This window comes from Molossus molossus, unplaced genomic scaffold, assembly GCF_014108415.1.
Source record: "Molossus molossus isolate mMolMol1 unplaced genomic scaffold, mMolMol1.p scaffold_m16_p_11, whole genome shotgun sequence".
Taxonomy (NCBI): Eukaryota; Metazoa; Chordata; class Mammalia; order Chiroptera; family Molossidae; genus Molossus; species Molossus molossus.
The window spans coordinates 1,870,905-1,889,546 of record NW_023425346.1 but is presented as its reverse complement, the minus strand read 5'-3'; the positions used below and the strand labels follow the sequence as shown (position 1 = coordinate 1,889,546).

The following is an 18,642-nucleotide window of genomic DNA, read 5'->3' as shown; positions in this document are numbered from 1 at the left end:
TCCCTGGACCCCTCCCCGCAGGCTCCCTGGACCCCTCCCTGCTCCCTGGACCCCTCCCCGCAGGCTCTCTGGACCCCTCCCTGCTCCCTGGACCCCTCCCCGCAGGCTCCCCAGCCCCTGGCTGTCAGAGTTCTCTTGCCCTGGGTCCCACTGCAGCTGTGGAGACGTTGCTAGGCACCTTCAGCACTTTCTGGGGCTCCGACCTGGACAAGGAGCAGAGAGAGGCCTGGTCCATCCCAGCCCCTGGCCTGTGTCCAGTGCCAGTGCTCCTGCCTCCAGAAAGCCCCCTGGGCTCGCCGACCCCTCCTCTGAGGCCCCCTCTCCATAAGTCCCTCCTGAGGGTCCCCACCTGGCAGCAGGGCCCATTTCCACCAGTTCCCTAGGCCGAGGGCCGCCCGCACTCACCAGCTGCTTGTTGAAATTCTGGACACACTGTTCGAACTGCTCGTCCTTTGTCTCGTCGGCCTTCCCCAGTTTCTGGAGGACCTGCAGAGGCAGAGGGAGAAGGAGAGTGTCACCTTCACAGAGAGATTGGCCAAAGCAAGAGTGTCCAGTTATCAACACCACAGGCCCCGCCCCACCCCAGCCAGAGTCTGGAAGGCCCAAGGCCACTATCGCCAGCCCAGGGTGCTGGGACCATCAGGTCTCATGGCTGCTATAACCCCCAAGGGCAGAATTGAGTCCCTCAGGTCTTGGACCCCACCCTTCCTCCAGGGTTTGCCCATCAGCCAAGAGGGAATCAAGACAGGCTGCAGTGACTCTTCACAGACAGGAGGGGGAATCAGGCACCCTCCCTGCTGACCTCACACTGCACTCTGGGGCTCTGCCTCCACCCTGGTGGCTCTATCACAAGGGGCAGCCCCAGCTCCCCACGGGGTTCCCACATGTCCTGGATTCAGTCCTTGGGCTGGGAGGGGCCACCAGGATGAGGAGGGCAGCCAGGGTAGCCAGGGGTCGCAGTCAGCTCCCAATCTGACTTGATTTTCAAATACAACCCATTTCAGCCATCCTGCTCCCTTCTCCACAGCCCACAGGCCACACAGGGTACACACTCTCACATACACACACAGCCACAGCCCACAGGCCACGCAGGGTGCACACACTCTCATGCACACACGCACACACACAGCCCACAGGCCATGCAGGGTGCACACTCTCTCTCACACACACACAGCCCACAGGCCACGCAGGGTGCACACTCTCTCACACACACACAGCCACAGCCCACAGGCCACGCAGGGTGCACACACTCTCATGCACACACGCACACACACAGCCACAGCCACATGCTGGGAGGAGGTGGAGGGCAGAGGTGGGTAAAGGCAGAGGGAGAGAGACCAAGACCCAAGGCCAGGAGAGTACCTGAGAGGAAGCCCTGACCAGGAGCTCCATCAGGGTCTCCCAGATCCCCCTCTCTTAGGCCCTGCTCCCTCCAGGCCCAGAGTTCTCCATGATGGGGCGTAGGGTGCGGGGAAGGGGGAGAGTGGGAGAGAGAGACAAACAATAAAAAGGGAGGGAAGAGGGGTGAGGGTCATGGGAGAAGAGCAGAGAAAGATGAGATGGGGAGCAGAGGGGGATGCTGAGCAGAGGTGGGGGAGGGTTTTGCAGGGGAGGGAAGTGGAGGTGGACATGGAGACTGCCACCCACAGCCCTGCAGACTCCCCTAAGCAGCAGGAAGAACAGCACTGACAGGTCAGGAGAGGCAGGCCCAGAGCGCGAGGACGAGGGAGCTGGCGGCGCGGCAGACAGTGAGAAAGGCTGGCGCCCGGCAGGCAGGAGGGCCCAGCAGCTGGGTCGCCCGGGACCAGAGAGCCAGCCAGTAGCTGTCTGAGGCCAGCAGGCCGCGGCCATCACTCCCCTCAGCTGTGTTCTCCTTCGAAGACCCTGAAGTGGACCACATGCCTGGAGCACTGGCCTGGCCCCCCAGAGCCATGCCGGGGTCCTGCAGAGTGCCCAGTTCCAGAGATCTCGACCCCTGGCTGGCCTGGGAGGGCCTGTGCCTCGCTGCTGCTCCTTCTCTGGCTGGCCCTGGCCACAGCAGCCGACCAGCTCTTAGATGCTCTCTCTTACCATGTAGTACATTCGGCCATTTCTCCCCAAGCACCTGCTCCGTGCCCAGATCTGGGCCTCTCTGTTGAGGCAGCAGAGATCAACCAGACATCGGTCCAGCCCCGAGAAAGAGGAGGCACATGGGCCTGAAGGAGCCATGGTAGAAATTCCATCTAGCCTGGGCAATCAAAGAGGACTTTCTGGGGGAGGCAGCAGCTCAGATGGAGAGAGCGCTCACAGCAACATCAAGGAGACCAGAAAGATGAGGTGCATCACCAAGGAATGTCTAACCCCTCAAGGCAACTCGAGGTCCCTGAGGAGAGTGAGGGAGGGTGTGAGGAGCAAGGGGGGGGGGCACTGGGGAGCGGCCCTCACAGTTCTGGGCTCCGCAGTCACCACAGTCTGCTGGGCGAGTGCGGCTGGAAACAGGTGCTGACACTAACGTGAGAAGAGGAAATCGGGCCAAGCCACCAGCACACCCACGGGCCCACTTCCTACAGCAGCCCCCGTCTGGCTCCGTGGAAACCAGTGGAGCCACGTAGGTGCCTGAGCTTAGGCAGGTGACCCCACCATCAGATCCCCCCCACCCAAAGGGACCCGTGGGCAGAAAAAACGTCCAGAAATCAGTGGGGCACCAAGTAAGCCAGAGGCTCCCACGCAGGGCGTGGCCAGCCCTCCAGCCCGGAGGACCAGGGAGGTGCCCTGTCCACACCCTGCCTGTCCTCCTCCCCAGGAGACACACAGCTTCACAGATCTGCACCTGCCGTCGGATGCCAAGTGCACACAGACAGCCAACGCCACCATGGAGAACCTCAGGACTTACAGGCCAGCCACAGTGAGGTCATGCCAGGCAAGGGGAAGACCCTTGAGAAAAAGGACTCATTGTCTCTCTCAGCTTCAAGCGCCTTGTCTGGACAAAAAAAGAGAACATTAGCACCCCCCCAAGGCTCGTGTTTGAAAACCGTCTCTGTATCTGGCCCTTAGCACATACCAAGTAACAGTGAGCCCCTAAAACGCCTTCAGAGCAGCCGTCACACAACTGAGGGCCAGGCCTGACAACAGCGAACCCTCACACCATGTCCAGACTGATGGCATCGCAAGGTGCTGGACAGAAGTCACATGCACAAACCGTTCAGCTATGCACGGGCACGAACGTACACACAGTGAACTCCTAGCCATCCTTCAGAACCTTGCTCTGGTAGCCTCTGCTCTGCGGCTGCCTCAGCTGTGCATGGCTCTGTACCAGTTCAGGCCTGGGGACTGCTGTGCAATGGTGCCCAAGTGGCCGCCGCTGGCCCTGCCCCAGCCACGGAAACAGCCTGAGGTCAGGGACAGTGTCCAGCTCTCTGTCCCTGTCTCCTATATAGGGCTGGGCACAGTGCACACACAGCCTGTTCTTGGTAGCTGCTGGCTAGTCTGAGCCATAGGCTTTGAGGGCAGTCGTGTCCTTGATCAAAGCATCCCATCTCTCAATTCAGTCTCCTCTCATGCAGTTACCCCTTCTGGTCCTGTCCGAAAGTACTCAGCCTAATGTTGGCAGGTGACGCTGGCAGGAGAGGTGGCCACTTGAACTAGGGTTGGATGTGGCATTCACTTCATCTGATGTCTGGTCTTGGGCAACCGGGGCGGGGCCGGCTGCAGTGGGTCTCGGCCCGGAAGCAGCAGTGTGGAGGGGGTGACCAGCTCTGAAGGCTTGGGGTGACCTCAGGCTGACTGCTTAAACTCTCCACGCCTCAGCGTCCTCCCTCTGAGGAGGGCCTGTGACTGCAGCAAGGACACGGCTGAGAAGAAGGCCCAGTGAATGTCTAATCCTCATTTATTTATTTTTTTAATCCTCACCCATGGACCCATGGACATTTTTGCATTTATCTTCAGATAGAGCATGAGGGAGAGAGGGAGGAAGAGAGAGAGACACATCGAGTGGCTATCACCCACACGACCCCAACCAAGGCCAGGGACAAACTGCAACCAAGGTACGTGCCCTTAGTGGGAACCGAACCCGGGACTCTCCGGTCGGCAGGCGACGCTCTAACCGCTGAGCCAAACCAGCCAGGGCTCTAATCCTCATTTAAATCCTCCCCCCCAGGGGAGGAGAGGTGAGGAGAGGAGGGCACAGCGCCTGGCCCCACCCTCGAGCTCGGGTGTGGCCACCAGGAGAACAATGGGTCTGAGCCCCACCCCCCGAGGTGGGGACCAGGGCACAATTCCCTTGATCAAATCCCACAGCCTCAACTGCTACCCACTGGCTCCCCCCCACACCCTCTGTAACGGGGACTGCTGCTGCACCCCTGCAGCGCCTGGGGGTCCAGACCACCAGCGTCCCCTGCCGCCTCGAAGCTGCTCAGCCAGTTCAGGATCTGTGCCCATCTTCATGGGGGGGCTCGAGCCTGCCATCTCTGCCCCGCAGCCCCTCACCGAGGACACACACACAGAACCCTCCACCTGGCCAAGGCTTGGCCTTGGGGACACAGGTGCTTCATCCATTCAACAGTCAGTCAGGGCCTCCCTGTGCGGAGCTCACCGACAGACCGGAGAGCAGCAGGGGCTCTGGGTGTCCAGGCCTGGCCCCCAGGGGCTCGGAGACTGCGGGCTGGCCAGGCCGGGTTCTGAGGGAGAAGCAGGGTTAGGAGCGGACGCCTGATGGCAGAGTCGGGATTCCCCGTGTCGGGGCTGTGTCTGTCCAGGAGCTCCCGGCAACCCTGAGCCACTCACTGCGCACTCATTGCACGTGCCTGCCTGTCATAAACACAGGGAGCCTTCTGACGAGGCCGAGGACAGGCACGCAGGCCCTGCACTGGGGTCGGCCCGGAGGGGCGCCTGCAGCCCCGGAGCCTCGCCAGCGCCTCCCCTCACCACATCCTCAGCTCAGCGCAGGGGCAGGGCTGCTGTGCCTCCGCAGACACAGCCTGGGAGCCGCTGGGCAGGAAGGAGCCTCCTCCGAGGACACGAGCCAGGGCTGTGAACAAGCCAGCAAACGGCCCAGGGGGACGGCAAGCCCAGGGGACAAGCCTGCACAGCCACCGTTGTCCCCTGCAGCGCTCCCTCCTCATCCGTCTTCACCTCCATGAGCAGGTGGCGGGTGAGCACAGATAAGTGAGGACACCCAGGCTGGAGGACGGGCACCCGGTAGGCCTCACCTGCTCCTGCCCCTCTCGCAGCCCACCTGCTGGGCCTGCTGAGCCCAGGGCCCCGGGCCATGCCCTCCTGGGGTCTCTGCCACCCAGAGTGGCCAGCCCCACACCGGTGGCGACCATCAGAATGGTCCAGCACAGAGCAGGAACAGGTACTTTCTAGAATCTGAGGCTGGGGGGAGGGAGGCTGCGGGGGCAGGGGCCCACATTCCCAGGCGCCAGGCCAGCAGAAAAGCTGGACACTCCCCCAGGGGCCGTGGTCCCGTCACAGCTACTGCAGAAGGCATCTCACAAGGCCCCCCACCCCTGACCCCGACTGTCCCAACCCACACCACACACACTCACACTCACACACCAAAGGGGGCTCCCACCAAGGGACCCACCCCTCAGCTGCTGAAACCTTCACCTTCCTCATCATCGGCTCCAATCCCTGCCTGGCCGCAGCCTCAGTCGCTCTCGATCTCAGAGTGAACCGTGCAGGGCGATGGGTGGTGCCGCCACCTCCCTGCTTCCTCCCACAGGGCTGTGGTCAGGGGACCACAGCAACAAGACATACATCCTCAAAACCCCGAGAGGGAGAAGTGAGGCAGGGCCCCTGGAATCCGGCAAAGGCAGGAGGGCCAGAGAGAGCGAGCTCCTGCCCAGCAGGACAGAGTAGCTGCTCGGCTCCTGCGGCACAGCCCAGGCTCCAGGAAGGAGGTTCAGGACACAGGGCTGAGAGGCTTTGGACAAAACCAACTCCCCAGCCTCCTGCTGCACCGACAGGCTTTGCCACAGGGCTTCCCGAAGGCACCGTGACTTTTTAAGAAAACAGATATTGAAACATGGACCTTGGGCGAGACCCAGGGACTGCATTCCACCCCTGGAAGCAAAACACTCCTCAGCACTCAAGCCCCCACGCAGCACCCTCCACACACACACACAGGTGCCCACGCAGCACCCCCCCCACACACACACAGGTGCCCACGCAGCACCCTCCACACACACACACAGGTGTCCACGCAGCACCCTCCACACACACACACAGGTGCCCACGCAGCACCCTACACACACACACACAGCACCCCCCACACACACACACAGCACCCTCCACACACACACACAGGTGCCCACGCAGCACCCCCCACACACACACACAGGTGCCCACGCAGCACCCCCCACACACACACAGGTGCCCACGCAGCACCCTCCACACACACACACAGGTGCCCACGCAGCACCCTCCACACACACACACAGGTGCCCACGCAGCACCCTACACACACACACAGGTGCCCACGCAGCACCCTCCACACACACACACAGGTGCCCACGCAGCACCCTCCACACACACACACAGGTGCCCACGCAGCACCCTCCACACACACACACAGGTGCCCACGCAGCACCCCCCCCCACACACACACAGGTGCCCACGCAGCACCCTCCACACACACACACAGGTGCCCACGCAGCACCCCCCACACACACACACAGGTGCCCACGCAGCACCCCCCACACACACACACAGGTGCCCACGCAGCACCCCCCACACACACACACAGGTGCCCACGCAGCACCCTCCACACACACACACAGGTGCCCACGCAGCACCCTCCACACACACACACAGGTGCCCACGCAGCACCCCACACACACACACAGGTGCCCACGCAGCACCCTCCACACACACACACAGGTGCCCACGCCCACGCAGCACCCTCCACACACACACACAGGTGCCCACGCAGCACCCTCCACACACACACACAGGTGCCCACGCCCACGCAGCACCCTCCACACACACACACAGGTGCCCACGCAGCACCCTCCACACACACACACAGGTGCCCACACCCACACAGCACCCTCCACACACACACAGGTGCCCACGCAGCACCCTCCACACACACACACAGGTGCCCACGCAGCACCCTCCACACACACACACAGGTGCCCACGCAGCACCCTCCACACACACACACAGGTGCCCACGCAGCACCCTCCACACACACACACAGGTGCCCACGCAGCACCCTCCACACACACACACACAGGTGCCCACGCAGCACCCTCCACACACACACACAGGTGCCCACGCAGCACCCTCCACACACACACAGGTGCCCACACCCACACAGCACCCTCCACACACACACACAGGTGCCCACGCAGCACCCTCCACACACACACACAGGTGCCCACGCCCACACAGCACCCTCCACACACACACACAGGTGCCCACGCAGCACCCTCCACACACACACACAGGTGCCCACGCAGCACCCTCCACACACACACACAGGTGCCCACGCAGCACCCTCCACACACACACACAGGTGCCCACGCAGCACCCTCCACACACACACACAGGTGCCCACGCAGCACCCTCCACACACACACACAGGTGCCCACACCCACACAGCACCCTCCACACACACACACAGGTGCCCACGCAGCACCCTCCACACACACACACAGGTGCCCACGCAGCACCCTCCACACACACACACAGGTGCCCACGCCCACGCAGCACCCTCCACACACACACACAGGTGCCCACGCAGCACCCTCCACACACACACACAGGTGCCCACGCAGCACCCTCCACACACACACACAGGTGCCCACGCCCACGCAGCACCCTCCACACACACACACAGGTGCCCACGCAGCACCCTCCACACACACACACAGGTGCCCACACCCACACAGCACCCTCCACACACACACACAGGTGTCCATGCCCACGCAGCACCCTCCACATACACACACAGATGTCCAAGCCCACGCAGCACCCCCTCTACACACACACACAGGTGTCCACGCCCACGCAGCACCCCTCCACACACACACACAGGTGTCCATGCCCACGCAGCACCCCTCCACACACACACACAGGTGTCCATGCCCACGCAGCACCCCTCCACACACACACACAGGTGCCCACGCAGCACCCTCCACACACACACACACAGGTGTCCATGCCCACGCAGCACCCTCCACACACACACACAGGTGCCCATGCCCACGCAGCACCCCTCCACACACACACACAGATGCCCACGCCCACACAGCACCCTCCACACACACACACAGGTGCCCACGCAGCACCCTCCACACACACACACAGGTGCCCACGCAGCACCCTCCACACACACACACACAGGTGCCCACGCAGCACCCTCCACACACACACACAGGTGTCCACACCCACGCAGCACCCTCCACACACACACACACACGTGTCCACGCCCACGCAGCACCCTCCACACACACGCTTAGGTGCCCACGCAGTAGGCACACCCGCACTCACATGTTCGCAGGCTGATGCTCACACCTGCCTGTGCACACTCACACACATTCCCAGAAACAGGTCCTGCCCACAGCCCTTCAGTGGCCCTCAGGCGCAGCAGGAAGGTGGCAGGAACCACAAAGGCCACAGGGCCAGGCAAGAAACAGAGCAAAGACCTGGAGAATCCGTGCGAGAAGCACCAGAATGATAAAGAGGCCGGAGAGAAGACAGAAGGGAACCAACAGCATCCCTGGCAGAAGGGTCCCGCTCTGGGGCACATTTGCGCCCACAGGGCTGCCCCTGAAAGTCGGGCCTGGTCCAGGCGCCTCAGTCCGCTCCCCTGGTCTCTCTACTCCCCATCTTCACTCGGGACCTCTGTTCCCCCAGGCCAGCTCTGAGTGGGGCTGTCCGCCATCCTGCCTTCCTCCCAGGGAGCACAGGGGCGCTCAGCTCCCCATGCAGAGAGCACCATCACATTCTGTCGCAGCCAGAATGTGGACAGCAGCGGGCACTGCTTCTGCCCCTCCAGGGCCCCACGGAGATCCCCTGAAATCACACAGCAAGACGGGGCCCCAGAGAGCCAAACCCAATGACCTACAGGGAGGGAGGCCCACCACCCAGCCTCCCTTACAGGGGGTGTCCTGTCACCAGGGCAACCTGAGATGGCAACTATTGGTCCCCCATTTTATTTTTTTTCTTTTAACATTTTTTCTTTATTGATTTGAGAGAGAGAGAAACATCTGTGAGAGAGCACATCAATTGGCCGCCTCCTGCATGCCCCCCACTGGGGATGGGGCCCACAACCTGGGCATGTGCCCTGACCGGGAATTGAAACTGTGACCTTTTAGTGCAAGGTCAATGCTCAACCACTGAGCCACACCGGCTGGGCAGGCCCCTGTTTTACAGATGAAGCACTGAGGCTCAGAGAAGGCTCAGCAAACACGTGGCAGAACCAGGACCCCAAACCTGATGGTTCCAGGGCCCCAGTCAGCGTGTGATGCTCAGACACGGGGTCACGGGCACCGGGGAGCAACAGCCAGCACGTGTGCGGTTCACTGACGAAGGTTCACCCTCCACCTTGCTGCGCTCCAAACATTTAACTGGTAACGACAACTTTGGGGACATAACCAGTTAGACCGTGCAGCAGAATTCCAAGTTTGCAACGACTTTGGCAATGACATGTGAGACTAGGAAACATGTTCGGGTCCCCCCGTCAGCGGAGGCTGAGCTGCCCCCTCCCAGGTCTGTCTTCTAAGCCCCTGTGTGTGGCAGGCACCGTGCAGGCCGGCTCAGGCCCCTTCTCTGTGGGCTCCTGGTCAGAACAGCTGACGGACGGAGGAAGCCAACTGGCCTTTTGGGGAGGCAGTACCTCTGAATCACCTTCTTCCTCTTTTGGTGACTTTCTCTTTCCTGCATGAAATGCTGGCGAGAGTAAAAAGTGATGTTTGGTTTCCTCTTTTACGTCCTTAACTGGACACACAGAAGCACGACGCCCTGAAACAGGACTGTGGTGCGGCCAGCCTCCCAGCCCAGGCCTTTCCGGGCGACCCTCCCCTCCAGCGTGCAGCTCCCCTCCACCCCAAGGAGGGCACAGGGACGGGGTCTCCTCCTCCTCCACATCCACCTAGCAGGGGGTTGCCAGATGCCTCCAGGCTGGAAGACTCCCTTCGTGCGCCTACAGCTCCACTTGTTCAGCAGACACACCCGTGTCCAGGGCGCAGGGTCATCCCGACCCCAGAGGAAGTGAGGCTGGGCCAGGGGGCTGGACCACCCAGAACAGAGTGGGGGCCGCGGAGGCCCAAGTCAGGGTGGTGCAGGGGCTGGGGTGCCTGGAAGGGCTAGGAGGGCTGCTGCGAGGAGAGGTGGAGGCCACAGGTCAGCACAGCCACTCATTTAAAGGTCCTTTCCACTGCCCACGAAGTCCTGAGCAGAGGAGTTTCCACAGAAGGAGCTGAGGCTGGAGGCCCTGATCTTGGGCTGAGTGAGAAGCTAGAGTGTGACCGCAGCCGGCCGCCGGCTTCCAGTGAAGGCAGCACCTCCACGGGGTGCTGGGCCTGCCCAGAGGGGGCGGCACCTCCACGGGGTGCTGGGCCTGCCCAGAGGGGGCGGCACCTCCACGGGGTGCTGGGCCTGCCCACAGGGGGCGGCACCTCCACGGGGTGCTGGGTCTGCCCAGAGGGGGCACCTCCATGGGGTGCTGGGTCTGCCCAGAGGGGGCACCTCCACGGAGTACAGGGTCAGCCCAGAAGAGGGATAGGTAAGGCCGCTCTGGAGCCGAGGGGGTGCTGGGGGGCCCTGGCTGGTGGAACAGGCTCTCCTGCTCTCAGAGACCCCCAACCAGCTGAGCCCGGTCCTCGCCTCACAGAACCAGGCGTCCACAGGGGTAGGAGGGCTTCTGGAAGGGCCAAAACTACCTGGACCAAGGCTGGCCCCCACCTTTTACAACCGAACACCACCCCACTAAGCCAACCTTCCTGCTGGCCCCACCCTACTCGGCCCACACTCCAGTGGAAGACAGGGCTACTTACCACCTGCTGCTCCCTCCTCAGTGCCCCCTCAACTTCATCCTCACAGCCCAGGCTCGGGGGACCCCAGTGAGGAGCCCCACCCTGGACACAGGCCGTGCCCCCTTGGCTGTGAGACTTGGCTTGTCTTGGGCACCACGACAAGGCCAGGAGCTGCTGCTCTCAGGAAGAGCTCTGGGCAGCGACATCTGACACCTGACCGGAGGGCATGCCAGGCAGGGCCACAGCACGTGCAAAGGCCCTGGGGTGGGAAGAGCAAGGCCAGTGGGTCTGAAGAGAGGGTTGTGGACCAAAAAGGTGAGTTTTGTGGAAAGTAACCTCACAGGATGATCTGCTCATAAATTCCTAACTGGGCAGATCATGGTGGGTACTCCCAGCCCAGCTTTAGTGAAAGGCTTGTCTCTGCCTTCAGCAAGCCCTGTCCACTGTTTCTGGGCACACAGGCCAGCACACCTGTGACACCAGAAGTTAAGACCCCTCGGAAGGGGTATCAGCTCTGAAGAGAGCACCTTCTCGTGTCTTCCTTCCAATCCCTCTGTAATTTCAAATGCATAAAAGGTTAAAAAAAAGCCCAGCTGATGTGGCTCCACGGTTGAGCGTCGACCCTGCACCAGGAGGTCGCCAGTTAGATTCCTGGTCAGGGCACATGCCCAGGTTGTGGGCCTGATCCCCAGTGGGGGGTGTGCAGGAGGCGGCCAGTCGATGTTTCTATCTCATCCATGTTTCTATCTCTCTGCATCTTCCTTCCTCTCTCTCTAACATCAATAAAGAAAAAAAATATTTTTAAAAACTGTATTTCTCTGAAGAATTTGAGCTCTTACTCCCAGCATATGCCTTCAATTTGGCTCAAACAGACGCACAGAAATTCTACAAGCTTGGACGTTTCTTACACTGACAACGGAGCCCTTGGCCCCGACTGGCAGGTGGCACCAGCTCAGGCTGCGGGGGGGACGTGCCCTGAGCAGGACGGCACAGGGCCGGTGCAGAACGTGGCTGAGCACCCGGGGAGAGGCAGTGGTGACCGGGCCACCCTGCCCGCGTCCAGGTCAGCTTCGGCCTGTCAGCAGAGGAGATGGTGAGTGGCGGGCAGATAAGAGGTCACAGTCTGAGCCGTGAGAAGGGAGGCGCTGTCGTCATCCAGGATGGGGACACCTGGGGATCATGTGAGCTTGAGGTGCCCAGAGATGTCAGGGAGGGAGGTGGGACACCCCAGCTAGGGACTCTGAGATGATCAGGACAGACCCCATCAGACTCCTGCCATGCCCATCCCCCACTCACTATCTCAGCCACCCCACTCCAGCAACCAGCTCAGGGGGGCCCGCGCAGGGTCTGGTCTGGACAGCTACTAGTGGGGAGTAAGCGTCGGGTGGGGTGGACCCCTACAGGTGGGGGAGACCCTGGGCAGGAGGTGCAGGGGCAGGCCCAGGCGTTACAACCCTTTCTGAGCCCTGAGCCTCAGCAGTTAAACAGAGCAAGAGCTTTCTGTCAAGGGGTCTTTAAGGATGGGTGACGTGGGGCTGTGCAGGCAAGAGGGCCCGGCACAGAGAGGTGGCTGGTGTCCTTCCTGCTCCATTACCATATCTTGACCCAAGATTCCACCCACCCAAGCCAGGAAGCTCAGGCAGCCTCTCCCACTGAGTCCCCACCCTGCCCCCTCCCTCCCACCCCACCCACACATGCCTTTCCTGGTGCGGCGCCTGTGGCCCAGCGCACCTGCTCCCCATGAATCACTTGGGCTCACACAGGACATTCCTCCCAGGGAGCAAACACCAGCCCACTCCACCTCCTTCTCCGGTCCCCATACCCCCCAGCAGCCCCCCCACCCCTCAGCTCTGCAGGGACTATGCAAGCCCCCCACACCCTGGCCCCTTCGGTAAAAGGGTAAAACGATAAGGGCCCCCTGGAAACCAAACAGCAGCAGAAAGTACTGGCCTTGTTGACCACCAGCAGCCACACAGGCAGCCCAACAGCCCTTGATAGTCGACATCCCAGCCAAGCCCAGATGCAGCCACACTATGGAGAGGTTCAGACAGGGCCACCCGCTGGTCTGTGTCATGCTTGGCAGGGCCTTCAGGGGACAGACACGGCCCTCTCTCGGCCCAGCGATCCATACCACCAGTTCAGAAATGTCAGCACAGCTACCCTGAGTCACTGCCTGTCCACCTGTCCCTCCATGCAAGTGTGGGTGCTGTTCTCAGCCCAAGCTCCTGGATGCTGGCCGTCACCACGGGGCTAGAGCTGTCCCCCAGGCAAACCACCTCCCTCATCACCTGCCTCTTGAGCTCAGTGGGGAAGAGCCTGTGCAGAGGAGCAGCAGGCACGGGCCCAGCCCACAGCAGGGCACGGTCCTGGGGAAGGGGAGGGTGATGACCCTCCCAACACCCACCTTCCCTGCCTGGGGGCCAAGCAAAGGTCTGACCAGTGGAGGGCCATGGAACCTCACAGTCTTCACCAGGTAACCATGCTTCCCTGCCAATACCCGACCGTGCTAGACTTTCATGTCACCTCCTCCAGGCAGCCTTCCCTGACCCTACCCCAGGCACAAAGATTCACTTGTCCCTTTAGATATCCCTTAGCCTTTGCATAGGTCTGTTCCTTTCTGAGAAGCTCAACCTAAACATGCAACCAGGCTGCTCATTCATTTTACCAATCGGAATCCTCCATTTCCAGGTCTGTGCAATAGGAACAGAAATAAGATGTACAGAAGAAAGGTGAGATTCATGGTATTTTCTCAAGCACATGATTGCTACTATTTCAGTTACTGTTATTTTTGTTACTCAAAGGAGTCCATCGAGACCCAGAGTCAGCTTTAAACAGCTGCCATCCAGTCCGACCGACCCAAGTGCCCACCACACAGGCGCAGCAGTGAGAAGGCCTGGCCCTGTGCCAGCCCCTCCTGGCCTGGGTGCTGTCCTCACGGCGTTCCTGCCTCAGCCCTGCACTGTCCACAACTCCCCAGTACTCTGAGGGCACCACAGGGACTCCTCACTTGTGGATGGAGAATCAAGGGATAGGGACTTGGTTCTGGGGTCATGCTCCCAGCCCATGGCCAGCCCCTTGCACTTCACTGGGGCCAAGGCTGGAGGAGTGGGAAGGGGCTGGAAGAGGAGGGGGTGTTGGGTCCACTTACAGGTCAAAGGTCAAGGTTGGCAATCCATGCACAGGCTGCGCGCCAGGCAGGTCCTCAGCAACCAGGTCTCAGTGCCCCACCCCCACACCTGGAGGACCCGGTGAGCACGGAAGACCCAGCTCTCGCTTCGTCCACCAGAGCCCTTGTCTCGCCATCTAAGGAGGTCGCTGCAGCCTGGCCCACATCCTTCCTCTCAACACTTCCAGGCTCCCTCCAAAGGCTCCAGAGGCTGGGCAGTGAGGACAGGGAGGGGCGGCAGAGGCCCCTTGGAGAAATCATGCTTTCTGCCTGCGGGGGAGGGGCTCATGCCTACTGTGCCCTGTCTCCTCAGCTCAGCAGTGAGGAGGCCGAGCAGCCGCACGGAGACAGCGCCTGAGCAGCGCAGGGGGAGCAGCGGGCCCGGCCTGGGTCTGAGTGCCCAGCCCAGGTCCTGGCGCCCAGCCCGTGGCCACCTACGCTGTAGCCCTGGACGCCGGAGCACCTGAGAGCTGGAAGGGCTCCTGCTGCTACAGGAAGAGGGGCAGGGTGGGGGAAGTGGGGGTCAGTGATGTCACCTGGCCCCTGGCCCGACAGGCCCTCTCTGGCAATCCCCTCCCCTGAGTCCTCAGGCCCCGCTTCCTGGGTTTCAGGCTGGGCCTGGACTCGGCAGGGTGGCCCACCAGGACACACACAGAGGACACAGGTGCAGCTGAGCACCCTATACTCACCTAAAGCATCTTAGCCACCCCCAACCCCACAGAAGAACTGGGCCCAGAAGCCGCCACCCTAAACTCGGGTCCACAGGTACAAAATGGAGATACTGTTCTCCCACAAAGCCCTCAACAATAAGAAAACGAGGCTCAGAGAAGGTAAGTAGCCAAGGTCAGGGCTCGTCAAGAGTGGAGGTGGGGCCTGCGCCTGGTTCCCACCGGCCGCGCTGGGCGGTACACACAGTGCCCTGCACAGGAGCTCACACTCCAGTCCACATGGGTCCCAGGCTGCAGCCTCAAAGCCTGAGTCCAAGACAGAGCTGGTCACCCCACTTCATGGAGGAACAAAACAAAGGGAGAGGGGTCAGGCCCAGGTGAAGGGAAGCAGCTCTGGAGGTGCTAAGAGCACTTGATTCTCAGGCCTCTCCCTCCAGCATGCCGCTCGGGGGTGCCACAGAGCTGGCTGCAAACATGGAGGTGGCCTCCCCTGATCTCGTGGGGCCTGCAGCGGGCAGAGTGACTCACAAGGGCAGTGGTACAAAGTCGGGACACAGGTGTCAGGTTCTGTCCTGATGCTGACTCAGCTCTCCCCAGGGCCCTGCACACCAGCCCTCAGGCAGCTTCACAGTGCCCAGGCCAGGAGGGCCAGGGTCAGACCCCAGGGTGGGGCCCACCCTGTCCACCAGGGCGGTGCTCAACATCCTCAGAAAGGACCTGGGCCTCCCTGGGTTGGCCACCTCCAGGCCCACAGCCCACCCCGCCAGGAGGGCCGGGCGCAGGGAAGAGGGTGGCTTTCCGGCTCAGTCAGGCCTGTTCCAAAACACCCTGCTCCACTGAGTCTGCAGGAAGGAGAGCGGGGAGGGTTCCATCCATAAACTCCTGGCTTCGTTTAAGTTCAGAAAAACAACAATAGTTGGGTGCTGTCCCAGGTTCAGCAAATGCATCCAATTAATTGTGGATTCTTTTTCTTGGTTTAGATCACAAGACTCGACTGGTGTTCCTGGCCATTCGCATGTCCCAGCCTCCCTGGCCCAGGACCCCCACCTTTCTGTGTGGGAGGGGGGAACCATGGTATCTGTGCGGCTCTCCCTCTACCTCGGGGCTCCCTGAGGAGTGTGGGGTTCAGCCAGCTGTCTAAACACGACTTCCCTGCCTTGCCCTCTCATGGAGTCTTTGGGGTATCCCCCACACAGTGAAGGGCCAGCTCTGTAGGGTCACCTCCTACAGTGTGCCAACCTCCTAGGACAACCAAGGGTCTCAAGCTATACACACACACACACACACACACACACACACACACACACAGCGCCCCCACATTGATTTTCATTTAAAACACTTAAGCACCTACATTTGCACTTTAATAGTCACTATCATCCTGATTCCCTGGATTCAGGGAGGGTGCTGGCAGCACCTGGGAAAGGCCAGTTCTTGGCCAGCTGGGGGTTGGCACAACACAATGAACCACAAGCACACGCTGGTAGGAGTGAGGGGAGCATTGCAAGAGAGCAAAATGCTCCAGGTCTCTGGATGCAGCCCAATTAATTTGCAAAGTACTTCCCCAGGTTACATGTTGATTTAGGTAATTATTTCCTTGAGATGGTTCTCTGCGGCCCATACAACCAAGCCCTGTCTCTCACTTTTTACAGCAAAGAAACATCAAAGATTAAAAAAAATAATAACAAATCCATTTATGCCTGGGCTTCCTTGCCCATTAACCTCTCGGGGTGGTCTTCCAACCCTCTGACATGCAAACCTTATCTATTCGCGTGCAAACAAAACATTCAGCTCCAAACAGGGTGGTCTTCCTGCCCTGCAGGCAAACCTGTCTGTCCAAACACACTTTGATCCTAGGCTGGCCAGGTCTCGAGAATGCACATCACAAGTTTACAAATTGTTCATCCACCAAACCGCCATCCCTACAGTGCGCATCAGCCAGGGGGAAGCAGTCCCGGCCTGCTACTTCAGTCAGCAGGAGAGGCAGACAGAGAACGTGAGGAAGTTACAGGATGCCATGCAGAGGCTGAGACTGTCCTCCCCTCCTGAGCATCTCACCTGCCTAGGCCCCACAGGAACTCATCACAGGAGTCCCCAGGTCACCACCTGGAACAGACAGGACTCCCAGGCTTCCCAGCTCCCAGACAGACCCCTGCTGCCCGCGCCCCCCCCCACCCCCCCCCCACCCCCCCCCCCACCCCCACCCCACCCCCGCCCTCCGCAGCAGCTCGGCCCAGGTCTGGCCCAGGTCTCTCCAGCCTGTGCGTTGCTTCTACGCCTCAGGCTCCCTGCCCCTCACCTGGCCTCTCAAACCACAGCCCCACCTGGAACCATCTGCCCTCCCCCCACATTCCATCGGGGTCTGCCTTTCCACCTCAGGAAAGTGATACCACCACCTCCCCATCTGCTTTCTCAGGCTACACAGGGTATCACTGCAGTCATTTAAAGAACTTGTCACACCCTGAGATCAATGGCTCAAAACACAAAAGCCAGAACAGTGTGTACCCGTGGGCTTTCAGGGGCGTCCAGGTAGGCAGGGACCATAGTCACCCCCTCCTGGAACCTCTCCACCAGTCTGAGGCAGAAACTCCAGCTCCCATTTCTCAACATGGCACGAGGGCCCAGGGACGCCCCAAAGAGGGCAGTGGTCACTGGGGCCCTGCTCCTCCCCTCTCTGAGGCTGTCCTCCTCCCACACAAACCCCAACTGTCTTTCCCTCTCCCTGTCCCAGCTCCCCTCTGCCTCTCCCCAGCTGCAGTGCCCCAGGGCCTGGGCGCGCACCTCCTGACCCAGCACCCACTTCTGGCCCTGAGAGAGTTAGCAAGGGGCTGAAGGACATATTCTGAGACAGCTGATGCCGTCTTAGAGCAGAGAAATGGGGAGCCACAGCAGATAGGCTGGAGGAAGCAAGGGTCCCCCTGAGTCTCTCCCGGCCGAGGTCTCCCTGCCTGGTCTGCCCACAGTGCCCAGAGGCAGGCCCTGGCTCGCCCAGACTCAGGCATGTTGGCCGTGGTCCTGGGGAGAAGCTGAGCTGAGCGAAGGGTCCAAAGAGAGTAGCAACAGCTGTTGGAAAAAGGGGACAGCGGGCAGGGTGTCCGTCACCCATCCCCCGCCCGCCCACAGGCACACGTGGAAACCCTGCCCCTCACTAGGCAGCGCTGCCTCTGAAGCTTCATTCACACTCACGGCTCCTCCCCCCTGACACTACCTCCCTGCCCCTGGAGGTCCGCCCTGCAGCCCCCGAGCCCTACCACTGGCATGTCCTCTCCTCCTGGGAGGAGGCACCTCTGGCTCTGACCGGAGCTAGGGGACCCCACGGAGCCACCTGGTCAGCAGTCTGGCCTCAAAGGGCAGAGCACACAGGGCTGCCTCGAAGAGGGGGGGCTGGCCCTGGCCGGCAGGGCTCAGCCGTTACAGCCTCAGCCCGGCAAAGGGTCGGAGGTTCGATCCCCCATCCCGTCGGGGTTGTGCAGGAGGCAACCAATCGATGTGTCTCACGTTGATGTTTCTCTCCCCTTCCCTTGCACTCTATCTGAAAATGCAACAGAAAAAATCCTGGGGTAGGGATTAACAAAAAAAAAAAAAATGGAGGGTGAACTGACCCCCTGAGGTTGCTGTCCAAGCCCAGCAGTGTCCTGGCTCTGCGGTGTCACCTTAGGCCCCCAAACAGACAGAGAAACAGAAACCCATGCTATGGGTCACATATGAGATGTACCCCAGCCTTTCCAGCGAGCCTAGGGCACGGGCGCCACCAGCCCTGCCCCCGCCCCGGGGGCCGGAAACCCCGGGGTAGCAGCCGCCCCAGGCCCTCTTGTGCCTTCCTGGTAGGGCTGCATTCCACCCTGTCCGA

At 61.1% G+C, this 18,642-nt stretch overlaps 1 protein-coding gene across 24 annotated transcripts in view; it reads right to left on the bottom strand.

The window, feature by feature from the left end:
* BIN1 (bridging integrator 1) overlaps positions 1-18,642 on the bottom strand; it is a 53,551-nt gene that overhangs the window by 26,454 nt on the left and 8,455 nt on the right. For 23 of the 24 annotated variants that reach the window (XM_036253931.1, XM_036253936.1, XM_036253939.1 and 20 more), the window contains exon 2: positions 406-486. In XM_036253931.1, the coding sequence (XP_036109824.1) occupies positions 406-486 (81 nt within the window). Of the gene's footprint in view, positions 1-405; positions 487-5,586; positions 5,648-18,642 lie in introns of those variants that run through there. The other variant, XM_036253956.1, reaches the window with a different exon arrangement.